This window comes from Haliaeetus leucocephalus, unplaced genomic scaffold (genome assembly GCF_000737465.1).
Source record: "Haliaeetus leucocephalus isolate CR32 unplaced genomic scaffold, Haliaeetus_leucocephalus-4.0 Scaffold773, whole genome shotgun sequence".
NCBI classification, from domain to species: domain Eukaryota; kingdom Metazoa; phylum Chordata; class Aves; order Accipitriformes; family Accipitridae; genus Haliaeetus; species Haliaeetus leucocephalus.
Genome location: NW_010973209.1, coordinates 1,062,644 through 1,076,120, shown reverse-complemented (window position 1 = coordinate 1,076,120; position 13,477 = coordinate 1,062,644). Strand labels below are relative to the sequence as shown.

General features: G+C 46.7%; 1 protein-coding gene across 1 annotated transcript in view; it reads left to right on the top strand.

Annotated features, from left to right (window-relative positions):
- The first annotated feature begins 968 nt into the window (after positions 1-968).
- ETS1 (v-ets avian erythroblastosis virus E26 oncogene homolog 1) overlaps positions 969-13,477 on the top strand; it is a 73,509-nt gene continuing 61,000 nt past the window's right edge. Inside the window, exons 1-3 of the mRNA XM_010581377.1 lie at positions 969-1,025; positions 7,831-7,913; positions 9,892-10,033. Of these exons, the coding sequence (XP_010579679.1) occupies positions 7,842-7,913; positions 9,892-10,033 (214 nt within the window). The 5' untranslated portion in view covers positions 969-1,025; positions 7,831-7,841. The remainder of the gene's footprint in view (positions 1,026-7,830; positions 7,914-9,891; positions 10,034-13,477) is intronic.

Below are 13,477 nucleotides of genomic sequence, written 5' to 3'. Positions count from 1 at the left end.
TTCTCTCCAGAAAGCCCCTGGCCTCCTTTAGCATCTGCGTTAAAAGCAGTCTTTGGGGTGATGCAGGTTGGGACCAGGCACCTCTATCAGAGGAGGGAGCTGAACCAGTGGCTCCCAGTGCTGCCCCAGCATCTCCCCTCTCTGGTGCCTTATGTAAGGGGAGATTGCTTCAGCCTTTATGCTTTTAAAAGCAAGCAGCATCTACCACGGCTTTTTTTTTTTTGGCACGCCTGGTACCAGAGGCGTGTGATAAGGGGTTTTGGGGCAGGCTACCAGGCTGTGTCCACAGCAGCCTGATGGCTGGATCCTGCCCAGCTTTGGGGGTAAGGCAGGCACCAGAAAGCCGGCGGTGCCCTGGTGCACGGGAGCAGGAAAGGCAGAAGTGCCCAGGGGACCTTTCAGGAGGAAACAGCAGTTTCTGCCATTAGGCACCTCCAGGCAGAGGCAGGAGCTGAGCCGAGGTTCGGGGATCAGGGCTGGATAAACCTCACCCTAGTCGTGCTCTGCGTGCCTTTATTTTTAGTCGCCGTGCAAAAATAAGCTCCACTTCACAGGGACTTTGGGGGGCCGGAGTAACACTTGCAAAACCCGCTGAAGCCCTCGGCTCGCTTTACAGGACACAGGAGCAGCGTGGACACAAAGGCCACCACCACCACAGCCCAGTACCCCGCACTGGGGGTGGGGGGGGGCTAGCAGGAGGCTGCCCCTCATGACCACCTCAACCAACATCACCCCTTTTTTTTTTTTTTCCCCCCATCGGCGTGACATCTGCCAGAGGTGGCTTTTTCCTGGCTAGCGGTGGCCGCCGGAGCACGAGCGGCGTGGAGCTCTCCTTTCCCACCGCCCTGGATGCAGGACTGACCACTCCCCCTCCCTTTGAATAGGCGGCCCTGCTGCAAACACTATATTTCCATCCTCTCCAGCTCCAGCGCAGAGGATAGCACCAGGTAGTTGGAAAGAGATCGGAGACAAGTGTGGGAAGCCGTGGAAGACATAAGCTTTTCCCCTGGTCTTTCAGCTAAGTAGTAAGTGGCGGTGGGGAGAGAGTCTGTTTAAACTCTTTTGTGGGTTGTAGGTACCTGTGTTCATTTTCAGGACATCTAAGATTTGTTTTGCCAGTGATTTACTTTTACTCTCTCCATTTCCAGTTTCACCCAGTAACTGATTCATGTGTTTGCTAACAGTACTGCAGAAACTTATATAAATGTCTGAGCTGATGCTTCCCTTTAAAAATCCCCCCCCCTTTATTTTTTATATAGAGTATATAAATTTTATATGTATGTTTAGGAGAACATTATTATTTTCCTCTTCTAGGCAGAAGGCTGCACCTTGGCATTATTACAGTGGATTAAATTTGCAGTTCTTTTTTCTATTTTGAGTTGCATTTTGGTTTGGACGGAGGTTTGTTTTTTTTTGTTGCGAGGCAGGGGGAGAAGCAAAGTGCCTGGGGTCGGATGCTCACTCAGCTCCCTCCAGCCCTGAGCACAGACAGACAGACAAGGAGCGGACCCCCTCACAACGGGGCTGATTCCCATCTTCGGAGGGATGCTTGTAAGGGGTTTGCTGCCGCACATCCCCTTGTTTTCAACAGCAATGCCATCCCCCAAAGGGCAGAAAGTGCCACAGGTGCCAGCATTTGCTTTTGGGAGGAATTGGAGCCCTGAGTGTGACAACCGCAGGGATGTGCTGCCGCGCCGCTGCCGTTCCTTGGGAAGGGCGCAATCCTGCACCCCTCACCCAGCCGAAAAGAGCCAGTGGGAATTGTGAGTCCCTGAGGAGCACAGGCAAGGCCTTCCCCCTTCCCATTAGTCTCTAAATCATTGCTTTGCATGTGGCCACTCCTTTGGTATTACAGTTACCATCAACTTCCCATCCTGTGCTGTCAACTGACACCTTTGGGGGCTGTGGGCTGGGTCCAGAGCGGTTTCCTGCTTACAGGCTATTCATGCTGCCTCTAATTTGGCTGGTTTTTTAAGCTTTCCCCTGCCTGTTGTGTAAACAATTTTCTGGCAAGCCAGATTTTTTGGGCTACCCAGGCATTTTCGCCTTGGGCAGCAGGGAATGGCACCACTCACCCAGTGGCTGGGGTTTGTGCAGAAGCACGCCGTGGATTTTGTGCACCGGGATGTGTGTGTGTGTGTGTGTGTGTCCCCTGTCCTCAGCTTCACCGCTGAGCTTCGGGGTACCTTGTACCCCTCCAAACTAGAAAACACCCCAGTGCTATTTTCCTCGTTATACATCTGGCAAGTTGAGGCACAGAGGAACGAAAGGTAACCTAATTTTCTAAAGCGATTTGGATACCTAATGAAAAGAGGTGCTTCGTGGGATTTTCAAAGCACTGGCAGACCTGGGCAGGCTGGTCTCAAGCCTCCTGCTGCGGGAGTCTAGAGCAAAACGCAGCCTTACAGCTGGGCTGTCAATCCCTGACCAAGACCCCATTACCACGGGGCAGACTGGGCTCTCTGAGATAGCGACCATGTGCTCCTCGCAGGGCCAGATCCTTCCCTGGTGCAGGGGATCCCTTGCTGAACTGTGGGAAACTCATCCGGTTCTTTCCCCTTTTGCTTTGCCCCAGCTGACGATCTGGCCCCGATGTTGTGCTGTAAGTCTATTATTTCACAGAGGGAAATTTGTGAGTGAAATAACAGATGACCTAATTACCCCACCACCACCCATTCACATCTTCCTGCAATTGCAAGTAGCTGCTATGATCCAAGAGAGAGCAGCGTGATTTAATGGCAACAGCCTCCCTGGTTTAGTATCCCACCTAAACCCCTCTCCTTGCCATGACCTGCACTGTCAGCTCGCTATAGATTTGGTGGTGCTGTTGACGGTGGCACTATTTTAGCTTCATTATAAAATAGCAGCTGACTAATAGACGAATGAGCAGGGTAAAGGAGAAGTCTAAAGCAGAAAGCAGTTTAATACCAAGCACAGAGAACAGGGGCTCGTGGGCGCGTGTGTATATGAGACTGGTCCAAACTTTAACTGTCCCAGCACTATCTCACAACTGCTGTCATCCATCCCAGCTAGAGCTTGTCCAGCCAAATGGGAAGGCTCTTAAGATACCATCATATCTCCTTCAGATCTGACAGCTACTGAGAAAAGAAAGAGCACAGCGTTAAAGCAGAAAGTGATGTGCTGACAGGCAGCCCCCCCTGCCCCTGTTAGCCGCATCATTCCCAGAAACAGCGTGGACAACCTTCTTATGGCAACACTAATCCGACTGCAATCACCGCTGTGTAGTTAAGATAGTGGCTCAGGGGCTCAGATACTCGGCCTCTCATGCTCACTTTCTCCATATGACCTTAGCCAAGTCATTTAATCTCTTGGAGTATTTACGGAGGGTGCAGAAGGGCAATTGCTATATTGCTCTATTTACCATAGCATCATTATTTACTGCCCGGCCCAGTTTCCCTTCAGTAAATCAGGTATTATCTTTGAGAACGCTACGAAGTTTTAAAATCATAACAAATGTGGGATCCCCAGTATGAAATGGAGACAGGAGGTGGCCGATCTGTTAAAAAGCGTGGTTTGTAAATAGGCAGCAGGAGAAGCATGCTCATTTCTATTGCTCATATCCCTGCATTAAAGACGCTTCTTTTATTTTAAGCTGGTGCCAGGGTTTGATGAATTGAATGAGGTTTTTAACATGCCAACAGATCAACAAACACTCTTTCCCCTGAGAACTGAATTGGCAGGCGGCCTGGAAAATGCCAGGATTTCAAGGGTTAAAGCCTTGCGGAAGAATGTCATTTCCACGAGCTATTTTCCCCACCCCCTCAAAGATGATAAATTATTACTTGATGCAAAAATAAAATGGCTATCACTAAGCAGCTTTGGGTCAGTGAGCTGCCAGCGCAGCAGCCCATGGAGGATGGTCATCTTGAAGGTGCTGCTTCTCATTTTTAAAGTCTTCATTCATGTTCTTGAAGTCAGAAATATTTTGATGGGGTTGCTGATGCTGCCTTGTCCTCCTGGCTCCTCATCTATCCCCATGGAGAGGGAATTTTGTGGGTTTATTGGGATGGAGAAAAGCGCCCGAGTACTGTTTTGCAGCTGTCCCAGTTGAGCCACCCTCCAGTGACACCTTTACTGGGTTGCCAGCCTGGGGTTGAGGGATATGGGATGGGTAGAACCTGAGCATGGTCCTACAACTCAGAAACTGGGGAGCAATCTGAGCTGCAGGATTTTGCAAGAGACAGGGGAGACCCGTGCACAGAGCACTAAACTGGGAGACAAAGGTGGGAGCTGGTGGTCTCGACTGCCACGGGAAAGTCACTGTGGTCTCACTCCGCTTCTCTTTCCCCATCCTTAAAACAATATAATACTAAAACATTATATGAGACTATTATAAAGGGTCTTCATGTATCCAATAGACAAAGTTTGCTTTGTTTTAATATACATTTTTAACTCCTTCCTAACCTCTGCATGGGTGCATGTGTTAATCATGAAGACAATCAGCTTTTCCTTTTTTAAACTAAGCTTGGTAATTTGTTTTTAAAAAAACCTCTTATAAAAGAGGAGGGATGGATGTTGAAATTAAATTAAAATTCTAATTTACTTTAGAAATGACCCAAGAGTCTAATAGCTTTGGCTGGTACTTGATCAAGTCCCAAAATAAATGCTGTTTCTCCCACACATGTTTTCACAATAAGACAGGAATAATAAGAGCAAACAATAAGACTGAAGTCAAGCTGTTAAGTCATTAAGGATTTTACCAAATGGCTCTGATTCCCCTCTATTTATTAACAGCTCTCAGCAAGCTGTGGATCTTGATTATCTTGGTGTAAATCTGCAGTGATTTCCTTAATATCGGCCAAGTTACCTGCCACGAAGAGCACTATCATTGAATTTAGCTCAGCTGCAAGCTCCTGAGTGGTCATTAAAGCTATCTAATGGCATCCAAGGGGAGGAGAGGAACTATTTAGGCTCTTATTAGAGGAAGCTAAAGAGAAGAAAAATATCGCTCAAACATCAGGGAAACTTGCTGACAGTGAGAGATGTATTGGGCTGTGAAGTAGTTTCCTATGGGAAGTGGTGGAAGTTCTGTTAAAATTAGCCTGGACAAAGCACACCAGAGCTCCCTTTCTGCTGTCATCTTGCCTCCCATTGCTGGCCTTGCATACCTGTTTTTCCAGAGCACAATTATTTTGTGCACAGAATCTGCTCACCTGCCCTTTTTCAAGCAGGGCTTGTCTTCCAGGTCCCTTTCACAGCCTCAAGCCTGCGTGTCTCTGTCATTTAACACCCCTTGCCGCCCCAAATCTGCATCAGGTTGGGGGACAGAATTTAACTTGCATTTTAGCTGGACTTGCCTTGAACGGCCAGGGATGGGGGTGCAGGTGGTTGCTGAGGTTGCACAGTATTTCTCACCCTGACTTGTGCTTTTTAACAGTACACCTTGCAGGGGAAGAGAAACCAAAAAGCAAACTGTGCTTGCTATAAATCTATTTCAGCCGCTGTCTAGAGATGATAATTCCCCTTTTCCAGTCCAGGGCTCGGGAGGGGGTTGCTGGTGCTGCTTTACAGCTCTGGCAATCTTATTGATATTCTTTATTGCATGAAGCCTTGTCTTGGGTGTCAGGATGGGTTTAGTGCTTCTCCTGTGACCGAAGCACATGCTGCTTCGAGCATCAACGAGTGGTACTTTGCTGGAAGGTTCAGCTGGCAACGGCATCCTGAGAAAGATGCAAACGACATTCAGAGAGGCATGAAAGCAGTTCTCGAGAACTGGTGTGACTTAGGTGTCTTGATCAAAGGAAAAAAAAAACCCCAACCCCAACTGCCTATTGCACAAGCTGCAAAGCAGGAAAAAGAGCTGCTCATGGGGACTGCTGTTTTAACTGCTATTTTAACGGTGTAACTGAGTACTCTCGGACACGTGTGTGCCATTGAAATAGGTGGATCAGCCTGGAGATTTCTCTGTCTCCATTTTGCAGAGTCTGTCTCGCTTTGGTAGCATTTGGCAGCATTAATCTTTACTCTAGACCAAGAGGGAGATCAGCTCATGTTTAGGTGAGATGGTTTACACTTGTTTAAGGTTAGGATCAGGGGATGGCTGTGTGACAGACCGAGGACTGAGCACCTTGCCCTTCATTAGGCGAGTTGCAGAAATGGGCTCCATGTACCTTCTTTGTTTTACCCAGCTGCAGACTGACCCAGCTGCAACGAGATTTAAGCAAACGTGTTTTAACGCCTCGTTAGAGCAGGCTGGTAGGGTGTGCACAGATGCCGAGATTAGTTAAGGCTTCTCAGCCACAGTAACTTGCAATATGCGTGTTTTTGTGTTGCTCTAAGCGCAAAGAGAAATAGGCTCGTTGTTCTTTTACCACTTAGGTGAATTAAAAAGAGAAGTTTAAAAAAAAAAATACTGGTGTTAGAGCAAAAGTTAGTAATAACAAGCAGGAAATGATGATAATAATTTAATACACATACACATGCAGGTGTTTCACATTTGGCCATTAGTCACAGAGCGCAGTGGGAGACGCTTTCTGGAGTCCCTGTTTGCTAAAGTGGTGAGTGAGGCACAGCTGAAGCAGGCTCTGCCCTTTGCCTGGATGTTTGCTAACCGCTGGCTGGCCCCCAGCAACAGCAAAGCCCCCCCACCCCGGCCCTGTGAGCGGGGAAGGTGTGGAGGGGAAGGCTGGGAGCGGGTCCCAGTGCCTCTGGGAGTTATTCGTGGATGCAGTGCAGAAGTGGAGGCTGAAGGTAAGGCGGTTGCGCTGGCTCTGTCTAGAAGATGACTCGGACAAGCATTCGCATCTGCAGCGGTTACAGTCGGTAGCGCAGGAGGTCTGCAGAAATCAGAAGGGAGGCATTTCGGAGGAGCTGGAGCTCTGTGTCCTCAGAGAGGTTAAAGCAGTGGCAGCTCTTCCGTCTCGCAGGCTATGCTGTGTATTGGCACGGTGAAAATAGCCATTCCCCTTGGCTCCAAGTCATATCCTGCCTGAGTGAGCCGTTCTGAGCCCAGACTACTCCCCCTTTACTCTTTCCTCCCAGCACCTTTAAGTCATGTTCCCCAAAACACAGAAAGTGCATTGGCCCTGCATTTTCTGCTGCGCATTTAAGGGAGAGAGGGAGAAACGTCGACTTACTTGAAAACAGAGCCAGACTGCAGCTCCTTCACCTCAGCTACACAAATGGGCTAATTGATGATTAAAAATTCCATCTAATGAACAGCACTGGTAGAAGGACTTGCTCAGAGGAGTACATCCCATGCTAGGAATGACATGTGAAACTGCGATGTGCTCCTGCGAGCTGAGATCGTTGTTTAGTGCACTGCAAATTACTCAGGATATAAATCTCAGCAATGCAAGGGAGAGCTTTAGCAACGGAAACGTAAGCTAATGCGGGAAAACAGAAGAATGTCTCTTGAAAACAGCAAAGTTCTTTGTGAAAGAGATTGTTTTTGACAAAACTTTTACAGGAAAGGTGTTGATCTCAACAAACTGGCCTTTTTTTTTTTTTTCTCAAAAGAAAAAAAAATGGCAACGACTTCCCACTGATTCTACAGCAAAGGAAATATGATCTCATCTTCCCTCAGAGTAGCTCCATCAGCTTCCAGGTGATAATTCATTCACCATTGTCAGGCTCTCATCAGTTTACACTAATGGATCTGTGTGTTTGCATTGTTGATACAACACATCTAATCACAATATCTGCTATTAATACAGATATTTTTCTTCTTAACTTTTCCAGCTTAAACTCATTAAGATGATAGTCTGGTCCTAGCTTTATATGGATGTGAGAAAGCACAGGTTTAGTAGATACTATCAGTTTTTATGCCTTTTGCAGCAGGGCATCTAATGTCCATCTCCATTTCCGCAGGCACCTCTGAGATGATGAGTTACTATATGGACACAACCATCGGCAACACAGCCCCTTATCCTTTGGCTCGCCCTGGAGTGATGGTAAGAAAGGAGTTTGGGTTGTTTTTCTGTCCCTAGAAGTGGGTTTTCTCTTTGGTTGCTGCAACTTTGCTGGCCTATTCACTGACATGGCTTGGTGTTGACCACTAAATTGTTCCAAGGTTTCACGCAAATGAAACAGCGTCCAAATGCTGTTTACCCAGAGCTTATCTGAACCTCTCGAGCTTGCAAACTTCAACTGGAAATAGGATCGCTGCATCGGATTTCCTGCACTTGTGTTTGGAGGAGGATTGTTAGGGTAACCATTGTCCCGGTGCCTCCGCTCCCCGTGCTGACCTTCACCTGCCGTGGATGAATGTAGTGGGATCAGCACAAAGCAGATGAGGCTTTGGAAAATGTTCGGTTGGTTTTCTGGAGTTTTTGGACAACTTTGGTGCTCCCTCTCCTAAGCCAGCGCCTTTCTGCCTGTGCAGCTCATGGGTGGTTATGTATAATATATGTTAAGAGTGTGATCCTGGGCGTGCCCATGCTGGCTGCCAGCAGCTATGGGACAGGTTTGACCATGCTTCGACCCTTATTCAGAGAAATCACTTTACTAGACATATGCCCAAAGAAATTCTGGCCAGTGTTAAAGATCCTAGACAAGGTCAGATGAAAGCTGTAACTCTGAGCTGAGACACCAGGCTGCACAGACGACTTGCTAGAAAGCAAAATTTTCACCAAATTAGGAAGAAAAGACCACTCTGACACATGAAATATTTCTAACACAGCTCACTATTTTTCCTTTAAATGGTTCCAAGCAAGCATTTGGCTTTTAAATATTGATTGGGAACGAAGCAAAACTATTTCCCTGCAGGAAATAATAAAAATTTTAAAAAAAGAAAACATCCTGACTTTATTTATATATATGTTGCTATCCTCTTATATAGAGATATACACATATATGTACCATATATATATTATATGGTATATATGTCTCTACACATATGTATATATGGCAAGTATGTATATAAGGTATATACATATATACATTCTATATATACACATGGTATGTATAAAATAAAATGAAAATTATGTCCTGGGATTATTTCCAAATACCTATATATGCTTGTATATATAATACATATATTTTCTTTATAAAGTATAAATATCACTTTATATACAATAAAACCAAACATGTGTAATATATAATGACAGTTATAACCAAGATTACATATGTGTGGGTATATACGTGCCTATATCACATGTATAATCAATACATGTATGTACATATATAATGTATTATGTGTAAGTGTAAAATACAGTATATTATGTAATATATGTGTAACAAAACGTAAGTTTATATGAGTACACATCTGTGTATATACTTCATGTGTGCATACCAGGTATATATATATATATATATACACACAGATGTACGTATACACACGTATAGACGTCCATGGACAAGTAACTATAACTAATATAAATACAAATAATGCAAATATAAACATAATAATCACAAATGATATCAATATAAAGACGCATATGAACATAAATCTGATGGCTTGCCCCAGCTCCCACCAGCGTGGGACCGGGCTCCCCCATAGTGCCAGGGCTGTGACCCGGGGCAGGGCCGCGACCTCCCCATGTTTTTTGGGGGGCTGTGGGGCCTCCCGCTGTCAAAAATTAATAGTTCCAGCTGGCAGGGCTGAAACGAGCCCGCTCTCAAGGAGGCTGTCCTCCCCATGGCTGGCCCTCAGGAGATGCCCCTCCTCGCTGCCATCTTGCTGAGCACTGCCTCACGGCGGGCCTTCATTTTTTTTCCCTCACGTTTCTTTAAAAAAATGCCTTTTCAGCCTCATTGTCACACCCCTCAGCCAGGTGAGTTTGGGTAACACTGTTTCTTCTGAGCAAACTCTGAGGGCCCAGGGCTTGGTGCCTGATTTGAGGGGGGAGAAAGGCACGCTGCCACCTTGAACGGGGCAGCCATTTCAGGGTCCCGCTCCCCTGACGCTTCTCCCTCTCCTGGTCCCAGAAGCAAGGTGCCGCCGGCCCCTGTGAGGATCCCTGGGTGACCTGCGGCTTTCAGTCCGCCTGCTGCCAGCCGAGGACATGCTGCCCGCTCTGGGATGAGCCTGCCACGCAAGAAGTGCCCACCGGCCTGGAGCACTACAGCACGGGTAGGACACCATTTTGGGGGTGGGTTTGGAAACTGGGATGGCGCCTTTCCCCCCAGCCTTGGGGCTTGTTGGCATGCTCAGGTGAAAAGACGGGCCTTAAAGGCCCGCCACGCTCTCGTTTGTTGTCCAGCGTGTCCTGCTTGTCTCCTTCCTCCTATATTTGCTTTCTGCCCCGGTCCTGACAATTTATTGGGATGTTTTGCCCTTAATGCAGCCACAGGGCACCTACCACAGCATCACCAGGTTGGTACCTGCCTTGCTGGCTGTCAAGGGTCTCCCTCAGTGGAGATGGGGCCAGAAAGCAGATAAAAACCTTAAAGCTGCTTTGTTTAACTATTCTCCTCCTGTCAGAGTGATGCTGAAGGATGGGAGCTTCCTTCTTCCCTGCCATGCTGTGGGTGCCCAGCTGGGAGAACCCCTCTCCTCTTTCGGGCGGTGATTTTGATGTCCTGTGTGCATCTCCCTTGGATTTAGGGACTGCAGCCCTGATTGCTGCTCCCTGGGGTCTTGACAGACATGGGGGTCTCCAGGAAGATACTGTAGGCAAGGTGGACCTGCCAACCTGCTGGTTGCATCTTCAGCATTTCCCATGGCATTTGCAGGACTGATGTCCTTGCCAGTGGCTTTGGAAAATGGCCTTCATGGGGGGTTGTGAGGAGCCAGGGACTCCCAAGGCTTAATTCCACTGTGGTAGTGATTTTGGGTCTCTTGCTTTTGTAGCTCATTGCCTTGCTCCTTGGGAGGGTAGTGGCATGGTCTTCAGGTAACCACAACTGGAGATGTGTGGTCACGCTGTGCTGTCAGGGCTGCATGGCTGCAATGTGCTGCACAGCTAAAACAATTCACTGACTTGGACTAGATGATCATCTTCTCTAATGCATTCACAGTTTGAAAGTCGTTACAAAATCGCCGGTGACTAATTCTTGCCCTGCACGTTGTTCAACCCGTGAATTTTCAAGCTGAGCTTGCAGTTTGGGCTGCTTCTTGTATAACCAGCTGGCAGTGCAGATGTCAGGTGGGCAGTTGGTCCTCCTGCCTGCAGGATGGGCGATGAGGTATCAGCAAAGAGCCCCGTTGTGCTGTGGCAGAGGAGAGGGCTTAGGTACGCCATGGCACAGGCCAACTGCAGGAACTAAGTGAAAAAGCTCAAGTTGCACGAATGTGACCTTTGTGAAGGGCCAATATGAAGTTTATGTTTCACTTAAGTCCCACATAAGCCTATCATGAAGCACTTAAATCCCATGTAAGCTTTTGCATGGCATGTGCTGGTCTTCTGTGACTTGTTCCCGGCTCGTTAGTTATGCACATTGGCCCCTTGGGAGGGGAAAAGCCCTGATGTTTAGAGACTTTCTGCAGCTAAAGAGTTCAGCAGAACCAGTGACTGTTGCGGTCAAATGTACAGTTTGAAATCTCTCCTTGGCAAATATTCAGGCATTTCGATTTTTTTTCTCCTTTGGTGAGCACTTGTGTGTGAGTAGGAGACGGACGCAGAGCACTGCGCCTCTGGCTGGAGCAAAACTCTACTGCCTATTCCCAGCCGTTCTTATTTCAGCTATTTGCTCAACTCCTGTGGGTGACCTCTCTCAGCATGATGTCAACTCTGCTCTGATGAAATCTGCCCTTGCAGCATTTGGATTTACTCAAACATTTTGCAAATCTGTGCCTGGAAAGTTTTCTTTGTGTTTTTTTCCCTACCCTCTCCCCTTTTCTGTGAAAGTGCTCTCTCCAGGGACCAACATATCTGCAACGCAGATCTTCATTACTCCATGCTGGGTCTGTGAAATTTCTTGTTGCAGAGACTGGAGCCTGATTCAAACCTCAGTGAAGCCACTGGAAAAAAAAAAGCTGTCATTGTCTTCAACAGGTTTCAATCAAACTTTCAGTATATTGGGATGGGTAGGACAGGCCTTTAATTCTCTTGCAGTACCTAAGAACTACTTTTCAGTTCTTCCTGTTGCAATGCAAGGTACTCTTTCTCTGATTTTTTTTTTTTAAATACTGCTGTTTCTTCCGTCTAGAGCAGTCTCTAATTTTAAATGAGAGGAAACTCTCATTTGTATATACTGCTAAGAACGGTCTTTCATTTCTCCTTTGTGTTTCGGGTGCACATTAAAACCATTTGTCATCTATTCTTCTGGTGTACTAGAGGCTATTTTGGTTTTCATGGTCTTGATGTTGGTGAAAGAAACAAGTCAACAAGGAAAATGCAAGTGTGAATATATCCTCTCACAATAGAAACCCACAACATTTCTAAAAGTTTTAGAGCTGCTTGCGTTTAGAGAAGATATTTTTCCTTTGAAGCTTGGGTGAGTTTATTTACATTGTGCTTGAAGTCCGATAAGATTATTCAGTGATATGGGGATTTAGCTTGTTGATAAAGACAAGAAGCGGTGGTGATGTTTTTTGGGTTTTTTTTTTGTTTAAAAAGCAAAAATTTGGAAATGGTATAGAGTCAGTTTTATTTGTTAGCTTGCTACCACAATCTGTGGTGCATATGTTGGGCCTATTACTTCCCAGAGAATCAACCTAAACTGGGTTCTCAGCAAGCAAAGGGCACACCCCAGAGGTGGTAGAAAAAAACTAGCAAGAAGGGAGCTGCTGCCTGTTTATGAAAAGTAGCTCTGCTCCTTGGACAAGTGGGAATACAAGTGTAAAGGCCATTGCACCTGAACCATCTGGCAGGCCAAAATTAAGGGTGCCATGTGTCTGCCCGAAGCAGCAGGGTTGCTGAAAGGATGCTGAAAGCCACACTTAGTGCCGTATGTTTAATTCATAGAGTAATAGTATCCTAATATTAGCCTCTGGTAATATTTTTTGGCTTATACAAGGTTAGGCATAAAACTGGAGTGGAGGAAAATATTTGATAGCGGTATTATAATTTCAGCACGGACATAGTGCTGGCTGTGCTGCCTTTTTGAGCCAAGGCCACTTTGACAACCCCTTCCACTCTGAACGGGTTTGTTTTCCTTACTGATAGGGGAGATAAAACTGTTGTTAATGGCAAGCAAGGGATGAAACAACTCTGGCTGAAGATGTTTCTATGGCTGTTGTCATGCTGAATTAGCACACTTGGACTGAAGGTGCTCCCAGCCTTTTGGACACTACAGGAGCATTTTGGGGAGTGATCCTGCTTTCACTGAGACAAATGGGATTGGCTTTGGGATTTTGCAAGGCAAGAAATGAAATGAAAGCCTTTTCTAGAGGAGAAATTAGAGCTGCATCTCTGACTCTGCTTCCCAGGCTAATGAAAGCAGTCCTGCTGACTTCGGTCAGGCTTCTTGCACTGAGACACTGTCACAAATAAAAGGCATCACCTTAGGCTCATCCCTAACAGCCAGTGTGATTCAGGCTGGTGCTGTGGGAGGGCATGGTGCAGAGACCAGCCTTGGCCAGTCTGTGGCTGATGCTGTCTGGCCACATTAGCTTGGTGCCACCTCTCAGCCC